Source organism: Meles meles, chromosome 13 (assembly GCF_922984935.1).
Source record: "Meles meles chromosome 13, mMelMel3.1 paternal haplotype, whole genome shotgun sequence".
NCBI classification, from domain to species: Eukaryota; Metazoa; Chordata; class Mammalia; order Carnivora; family Mustelidae; genus Meles; species Meles meles.
The window spans coordinates 52901881-52911463 of NC_060078.1; the positions used below are offsets into that span (position 1 = coordinate 52901881).

Sequence of the window (9583 nt, forward strand, 5' to 3'; positions counted from 1 at the left end):
AATCCATATTGGTATGATTCATTCAAAAAGTTAACACCAAGCTGAGGTCTATATAAAACACAAGACAAATTGAAAGCCCTAATCCCCAGCCCCAAGAAATATAGTCTAAGCCAAGCTGTACATAAGTGAATTGGAGAACAGTTACAACATTATATAAACAAATATGAAGAGTACAGACAGAAGACTACACAATATTTTAATTCAGTAAAATGGAATATCATTTGAAATTACAAAAAAAGTCTTAAGCTGACCTTTGAAGGCAGTAATTTGGAATTATAGAGGGGAAGAAATGATACAAGCAAGGAGACAAAAATGAACATGTTGGTTAATGGTGACAGTAAAGAAAAAGACCTAAAATTATGATGATACATATATATTGCCATTTAGAAATAATCACCATTTAGAAATAATCTTCGCATGTACTGTCTCACTTGAAAAGATTTTTTAAGCCTAGTATGAAAGAGATTACCTGTGACAGTAGGTATTACATGATTTAAGAGTATGGGGAAGACTTACCTATCTGAATATATGTAATAGGAAATGTGCCCAACTATACCATCAGCAGTATTTAGGGGTTTCTTTCTTAACCCTTGAGTGTTCTTTTTCATTTTGTTCTCTGACTACTCTGAAGTACAAGTAAATCAGATTAAGGAATCAGACCACTATTCTTCTTTTTAAGATTTTATTTATTTATTTATTTTAGAGGGAGAGAGGAAATCTCAAGCAGACTCTCCCATTGAGCACAGAGCCAGACTCGGGACTCACTCCTTGACCCTGAGATCATGACCTAAGCCAAAATCAAGAGTCAGATGGTCAGTCCATTGAACCGCCCAGATGCCCCTAGACCACTATTCTTTTCCCGCTTCTCCAGGAACCAGTTTTAGGTTCAATCCCTGTTAGTTGTGAGGAATTTGAATGAGACTTTCTGCCTACATTTTTATTGAGAAGACAATAGGTAACTTTTTTCCCAGCACTGGGCTAAACAATTTTCTAACATTGGTATATTTAATCCTTGTGATCTGGATACTATCAATTATTCCTTACAGATTTGGCGAGTTTACATGTCACTACTGCACAGCAAGAAAGAAGCATTAGGACCCCCATCCCTCCCTAATCTGGGGGTCCTTAGGTGAAACCTGGTTCCAAAGGCAGTGGGATCATTTTACCCTGGAACAATAAGACCTTAATGTCCAGTCTAGTTCTACTTTTGTCTCTAGTGTAAAGATAACCCCCATAAGCATTGCCCTTTCTTAACTTATACTACCATTAATTATCCTTAATACTGACTAAGAAAACCTATTAGTTCACCACTGTTTGAGTCTCCCATTTAAAAGCATGCTTTTAAAAGGAAGTACTTCATAAGATCAGGCCTTAGTTAAAACTCTTAGCCTTTTAGTGTGGGTGAACTCTTGGATATGAAGATCTAGCTTTCAGCTCTTAAGCAGAAAAACAAACCTTTATCTAAACCCACAATTCCCAGGCCTTTATTTTATACACAGATAACAAATTCTTAGAGAAGATATTCTCTGGTTCCTGAATCTCACACCAAAATTGAAGTCTTAAAAATAATCGTTTTAAATCTTGGGGCATAAAACCAGAGTTTACATGATCATACACAATTTGCTGGATTTGTATTGACCAAAGTTAAATCACCCCCATTGCTTAATTCAGCTTTCATTTTCTGCCCTTGAGTCTGACTATAATAGCAGGTGGTAAACTATAGTTGTACTATTCTGTTTCCTTTGCAGCATTTATACTTGCATGCTTGTTTGGTTTGGTTTGATTTTCTTTCACTTCCAAAAGACATCTATTTAGCTTACCGTTTTATCTGCAACACCTAGGCTTGTGTCTGGCACATAATCAGTATTCAGTTGAATGCATGCATAGTGAGCCTAATGTATCTCTCTCCACTTCAGATATAATAAGTCGGACAGTGGGTCTCTTGCTACTGTCTGTCCTATTTATTTCCTTTTTTGTTTCCTTATTCTTAGACACCAGCTTGTAAGGTTTTTACTGCTACCCATGAGGAATAAACTTTCTCTTACTATAGTTTGTACCTGAATATTCACTCTGCTTTATATTTCTAAACCCCAAATTCTAAAAAGAATAATGTAAACCAACAGGAATTTTTTAAATTTCTGAATTTATTTGCTAATACTTTGAGAATATTTAAATCACATTTAGTTGTAACTTATAAGTGATCATTATATTGAAAATAATAAAGTGATATTAAAAACAGAATGTCCTGAAAAGGCATAGGTGGAGACACAATCTCTGGGCCAGTCCACTTTTGCCACTAGTATGAGATTAGGGTTTATGAAATAGAATGGACCCTTGAACAACATGGGGATTAGTTAAATCACCCCCATTGCTTAATTCAGCTTTCATTTTACATTGATAACCCCCCTCATGCAGTAGAGAATCCATGGATAAGTTCTGATTCCCCAAAAGCCTTACTACTGATAGCCTGCTGTGACCAGAAGCCTTACTGATAACATAAAGTCAGCTAATACACATTTTTTTAAATGTACTATATGCTCTGTTACTCAGTGAAGCTCAGATGATCCTGGGGTCCTAGGATCAAGTCTCACATCTCGAGCCTGCTTCTCCCTTTACCCCTCCCCCTGCTTGTGTTCATGTACTCTCTCTCTCTCAAAAATTAAGACTTAAAAAAAAAAAAGTAAGAAGCTCATCAGTAAAATGGAGATGTTGAGAGAAGAAGTATAAGGCCAAGATTGATCCAGGAATAAGGATTTTCCCACAGGGGAAGTATGGAGATTCACAAATAAGAATTAATCATGTCCTTCTTGCCCTCTGGAATCTAATCCTATTGAGAAATAGCCCCAAGACCCAGATAAGAAAGGAAGGATTGTTTTAGCTTCATTACCCCATAGATAGGACACCCTAGGGTTCCTGGACTGGAAAAATGACTGGAACCTGTAGCAAAAGCTACTTCAGGAGACCTTGGAATTGCCTTTTAGCCGAGTTAGGTCTGTAAAACAAGCATTTAGCCAGCCAGAAAAATCACTCTATCCCAGACACCACTGAGTATGGACAAAGAACCAAAGAGAAGTGAGCTTTCAGGCTATCTCCCTGAAGGCTGGTCCTGCCCCTTGGCTGGCTGTGCTTACCCTAGTAGGAAGAGCAGGAAAAGAGATGCTCTGCTGGAGGACAAATAGTACTTAAAATTGTAGTCCAATCTAATCAAATCAGGTAAGAGGAATTAAAAAACCAGAAGTCTGCGCCCCTCTACTGAATTGTAATCACTGTGGGGCAACCATTTTTAAAAGCTTTTATTTCAATATAATATGAAATGGCTTAGGAGCTTTTCTTCCCTTGAATGAGAGACATGTATAAATAAATCAGGACTGATAGCTTTCCAGCTTGTTTTTTTTTTTTAATTTTTCTGAAATTTTAAAGATTTTATTTGGCAGAGAGAAACCGCAAGAGAGGGAACACTAGCACAAGGAGTGGGAGAGGGAGAAGCAGACTTTCTGCAGAGCAGGGAGCCTGACGTGGGGCTCCATCCCAGGACCCTGGGATCATGACCTGAGCCAAAGGCAGACGCTTAATAACTGAGCCACCCAGGCGCCCCGTTTCTGTATTCTTTTGAAATTTAGCATTTCCTCTAAAATGAATTCAAGCATACAACCCTTAATTAGATAAGGAAATGATTCTAGCAAATGCTGTCTGTTTCACAGGTTGTAGGCCATAAAGAAGGTCTGGATGTTATGGAGAGAGCTGATCCTTTGTTCCTTTTAATTGGACTTCCTACTATTCCTGTCATGCTGATATTAGGCAAGATGATACGCTGGGAAGACTACGTGCTTAGACTATGGCGCAAATACTCAAATAAACTACAAATTTTGAACAGTATATTTCCAGGTAAGGCCCTGAATTGTAGCTATAATGAGCACACTAAATAAGTGTTTGTGAAAGAATCTTAGTATGCATAGATATTTTAATTATTCTAATTCATTAGCACTAATATCCTGCATTTTCTTTTTCTCTAGGCATTGGTTGTCCTGTTCCTCGAATTCCAGCTGAGGCTAATCCTTTAGCAGATCACGTCTCTGCCACCCGAATTTTGTGTGGAGCCCTTGTCTTTCCTACTATTGCGACAATAGTTGGTAAACTGATGTTCAGTAGTGTTAACTCTAATTTACAAAGGACAATCTTGGTAAGATGGGTTTTTTTTTCAAGTGACTATACAAAAAAGAATGAACTGTGTATTTGTTAAAAAAAAACCCAGTGGGACCACATAAATAGTCCTTTTGTGGCTCCTTTGCTTTAAGGTTCTGTTTGATCCCCACTTGTTGTCCAATAGCAAGAAGAGGGGAGGATCCATTACATCCAGCCTTCCAGAACAGTGCTGTGGGTGATTCTCTCCTAGAATAGGCATGAATGATCACTCCCATCCCTCTTGACAACAAAGATTATGGTGAAGAGCTTCTGCTCTAGGGTCAGACTGCCTGATTTATATCCTGTCACAGATACGGCTTTGCTGAAAAACCTAAAGCAGATTTCTTGACTTCTCTGTGCCTATAAAATACAGATCGAATTCATAGCTATAGCAGGATTACTGGGAGGATTAAATGAGGTAATTCATTTGAAGTGCTAGCACATAGTCAACCCCTGTGTTGATGTCATTATTCTCCACCTGTCACCTGTACATGTGCCCAGGCCTTTTCCCTGTTACATCAGAATGGACATAAAGCTAAGTGGAGAGATTACCCAATAGGAGAACAGGGAAGGTGTCTCTGCTAGATGTAGTGTCTCTGCCTGTCTTACCCTGAGTAGAAAAAAGAACTGTTTCTTTGCATTCATCTGAATTAGCAGCAATGGCTATCTTTTGTGATCTGAGTAAAATTATTTTTATTATTATGTTTCTCTAAATCTGTATGTTAAAAAGCTAATTTTCCTTTTTATTTTAGGGTGGAATTGCTTTTGTTGCCATAAAAGGAGCATTCAAGGTTTACTTCAAACAACAGCAATATTTACGTCAGGCACACCGCAAAATTCTAAATTATCCAGAGCAAGAAGAAGCATAAAACTGTGACTTCTAGTTGTTCTGCAGTCCTCTCATCCTTATGAGTCTGTTGTGTTGTTCTGATTCCATCATTAATGCACAGTAGTGGAGACTTATGATAAGCTGCTGCTCATATTTTTAAGAAATATAATAAAGCACTTAGGGCAGGGGAAATCCTCTCAGTAATCACGGAACAGAAAGTTGTGATTTGTTTTCATTGTTTTGTATGTACTTCTTTTATGGCAGTCATCTGAACCATTATCTTAGCATGGTAAACCTGGATTTTGTTCATATTTTCTCCAGATAGAAATGTAAAGATCAAAGTGTGCAAATATTTAAAAATGCACATGCTGTTTAATTCAAATGCCTCTTTTGTACATGTTCATGTTCAGTGTTTTCTTAGAATCAGCAACTCAATGAAGGTACTATGAGGATTTTTTTTCACTGACATAATTTGATTACATGCTAAACAGGAGTATATGTTAATATGAGGAAATGTAAATTAGTTATAAAAAATAACAGACCAAAAATGTATGTAAACATTCAAATGATTATCTGAACAAATGAGATTTTGTTGTGTTTTTCTTAACCCATGTGACATCCTCAAATGTGTAGGGTAAAAATTCACAGGGCTTCCAAATCACTTTTTCACTATTAAATTTTATTTATATAATGTTGACATCTCATAGTTCATAATGTAATTTTGACTCATGCAGTCATAATTACTGTGTGTGTGTGTGTGTGTGTGTGTAAGAGAGGGAGAGAGTCATAAGGACCTTCAATCACTGGAGTAAGGTTTTTAAATCCGTATTTCTAGAAATTAGAGCTGCCAGTTTCTAGTAGTTTGAGCACAGAACGACTTGCAAAAAAAATCAATAAAGTTATTTTACTCTTCTCTTTCATTGATTCAGTTATTCAGGTGTTTGTTGATCACCTCCTATTTGCCCAGGCATTATACAAAGTGCTGTGGGATACAGTGGTGAACACGACAGACTTGGTTCCTGCTTTTATGCAGTTTACTGTCTAGTTTCAACAGATAGAAAACCAGCAGTGAGTAAACCAAGGTGAGGCCTTGAGCTCTTTGTTTTTATACCAGTCAGTGAGGAGATAATTATGAAAATAAGTCTTGAGTAAATATTGAGGTTTTTGGCTTAAGTCAAGCTATTATTAAAACCAGTACTAATGTTTTTAGATTTTAATTGCTTGTCATATTGAGGCTAGCACCTTAATCACTGTATAACTAGTTTTATGTTCATTTTAAAAAAGCAATTATTTATTTTAAGCCATTTTAATAGTGGCCCTTTTAATGTTGTTTGGCAATCTGAATGATCTCACAGTTATTTTCACTAATTAAAATTAAATTTTTAAAAGATAGTTCCAAAAACCCTATTTATTTTCTTGTTCACAGTATCTAATGCATGACAACAGTAAATGTTTCCCTTACTGATAAGTGGCCACTTCTCTTTAGGAATGTAGCAAATATAGATTGAGCTATGTTAGATTGCAATAATGTATGTTAACTTTAGTAATTTAAGACTGGTACCTTTCTATAGTATGAATGTCTTAATTCTGTTATAAAGTTTAATGTGAATGGCTGTTGAACATTCAGAGTTGTAATTATTTTGGGAGGAAGGGAATATTTGGGTGACAGTGAGCCTTATTAAGAACACTGCTACAGTTCTGAAGGGGAAATATAAAATCTATGATTATATATAAAAACTTAGATTATATAGCTGTAATTATAAAATATATTGGCTTTAATTTTCAATATAAAAGACATCGTAGATATTTCTGCATAATTTTGTTATATGGAACAGCTTTTAGGCACACCGTTCCCCAGTTACTACTTTGATGCCCAAGATAGGGGGGAGTAGCTGCTTGTGTCTGTTGGTATCAGGGCTCATGAAGCCAGGGAAACAACTCTAATCCTTTGGGGGCAGCAGTGAGGAGTTTTTAGGGATGTGGGGAGGGAATTACAAGTGCCTGAAAACCAGGATGTCCTCTAGCCCTGGAACTGAACACTTTTAAGTCTAAAAAACCTTAGCTCCGAAAGTGCCATGTACCAGTCTTCAGAATGGTAGCCTGTACCACCGTGAACAACAAAAGAGCATGGGCTGACCAAAGTTGATGGACCTGGGTTCCAGTTCTAATTCTACTTTTAATAACCAGATGTATGACCTGACTGAGTGGTTTTCTCTCAGCTACAGTGTTTGTCATCTCTGAAATGCAAGTAATACTTCTATCTCAGAAGACCATTTCTAAGATTAACTGAGAAATTAAAGGAACAAAGGCACTTTAGGCTCGATACAGCCCTTACAGAGCAGTAGCTGTTTCTTAATTGTTTAATAGTCTGTTTGTGCTCGAGGAAAAGGGTACGAAGAGGTAAGAGAATGGTGTTAGGGGACAGATTAAAGGGATGGTGTAGACTTTTGGGATGGGTTGGGTATATTCTGTGTTTTCCAGTTTATTTTCACATTGCTTTATTGTGTTACTTCTATAAACTTTAATGTTTTAAACCTTTTATAAAATTCAGTGACAGCTAGTAAAATTCTCCATTGCAGAAGTTTAACTTATCTCCAAAGTGGCTGAAATATTGTTCATCATTACGTGATTATCAAATGACTGTGAAGAATATAAAATTAAACTTAGTGACTTAATTAGTCACTGCCTTGCTAACTGTGCTGTAATTTTTTTAAACGTCTTGTTTTTTAACATAGCAGACTATCTCAGTACTGGCTGGATTAGGTTAAATAAAGAATTTTTATGTTCTCTAGGTGTACTTTGTCTGTTGAACAACTCCCAAAACGTAATTTGTTCGTTTTTTTAAATCCTAGTTATTGGGATCCTAGATGTATCTGAAATTTAAAAAATAAAAAACTAAAGAGAAATTATCTTAATAATACAGGCAGGCTGGCCTAAACTCCAACCCATTCTGATTTTTATTTTTTTATTTTTTTTTAAGGATTTTATTTATTTATTTAACAGACACAGATCACAAGTAGGCAGAGAGGCAGGCAGAGAGAGAGGGAGAAGCAGGCTCCCCGCTGAGCAGAGAGCCCGATTTGGGGCTCGATCCCAGCAGCCTGGGATCATGACCCGAGCCGAGGGCAGAGGCTCTAACCCACCGAGCTACCCAGGTGCCCCCATTCTGATTTTTAAAATGTATACCCCATCAGCCACTTGGACTATGACTAAATAACCACACACAAGATCTGTGGGTTGTCTCATGCTACAGGGTATCTTGAAGTATATTCAAGTAGGTTAGGAACACATTTAAGGGGGAAAAAAAGCTTCCTCTGAGATACTAATTTTAAGTTTCTGAAGATTAGAATCTTCTAGAATGAGTACATAAAGACCCTTCCATCCATGGGGATTGTATTTTTTCTAATTTATTTCATTACCCCCATCAGAGAGACTAGCAGAGGAGAAGTGGCATAGAGTCAGTCCTGGATGCATATTCTGATACTTATTAGTAGGACAAGTTACTTTCTCTCTCAGACCCTTAGTTTCCTCATCAGTAAAATGAAGATTATAAAATGATCTCCCTGGTTATTATGAGAATTAAGTGAGGAAACATTCTACAACAGTTTGATAAAAACTAAATCTGTACCAATTTAATAGATGTTTGTTTTCCCATAGCCTTCCTCTGGTCCCCTGGGATCTCAAGGTTGCCTCTTCGCTGCTACCAGCCACCCCATACACCCATGAGAAATGGTAGAGTGATAAAATGTCATATTTAACTGCCTTCCTGGAACAAAGATTCTGAGCAAAGGGAAGAGAGAAAGCATTTGCAGCTGAATGGCTGTAGAAGCTTTCTTTGGACATGCAACAGAAGTGAGACTATCATCCTGGTCAACCTTTGCAGATTTACCTAACCACCTGCCTAGGTTACTATATGTCAGCAATATGTACTTCACCAGGTGTTTGTTGAGCACCTGTATGAGCCAGACACTGCCAAGTCCTGGGATAAAATGAGGAATAAGCCTGGGTGGCTCAGTGGGTTGGGCCGCTGCCTTCAGCTCAGGTCATGATCTCAGGGTCCTGGGATCGAGTCCCGCGTCTGGCTCTCTGCTCAGCGGGGAGCCTGCTTCCCTTCCTCTCTCTCTGCCTGCCTCTCTTGTGATTTCTCTCTGTCAAATAAATAAATAAAATCTTTAAAAAAAATAAAAAATAAAAAAAAATAAAAAAAAAGAAATGTATTGAAATATTTATTCTTAAAAGTACACTTTAAATTCTGGAATACTTTGAACCCTTAGAAAATGTGCCCTGCTTAAATATGGACTCTAGTTTAAAATTGGCAAGAAACTGTAACAGGAACTAAAAGACTGTTTATGATCTTTTAATAATACACATTTATCAGTGTACTGACCAATTCAGATAATGGTACACCAAAAAGAGACATACAAAAGTACATAATTTTTAAGTATAAGTCAATGAATTTTGGTAAAATGATCACATGTCCTATCAGTGTCCATTCAGGAGATATAAATCAGCTGTTTGGACAAGGAAGATATTAAGAAATTCTTAGCTGGTAGAAAGTAAATGACTTTGAAG

General features: G+C 37.0%; 1 protein-coding gene across 1 annotated transcript in view; it reads left to right on the forward strand.

Moving 5' to 3' along the window:
• MARCHF5 (membrane associated ring-CH-type finger 5) overlaps positions 1-7798 on the forward strand; it is a 48733-nt gene extending 40935 nt beyond the window's left edge. The window contains exons 4-6 of the mRNA XM_046026536.1: positions 3702-3885; positions 4014-4180; positions 4935-7798. Of these exons, the coding sequence (XP_045882492.1) occupies positions 3702-3885; positions 4014-4180; positions 4935-5051 (468 nt within the window). The 3' untranslated portion in view covers positions 5052-7798. The remainder of the gene's footprint in view (positions 1-3701; positions 3886-4013; positions 4181-4934) is intronic.
• The last annotated feature ends 1785 nt before the right edge of the window (positions 7799-9583 follow it).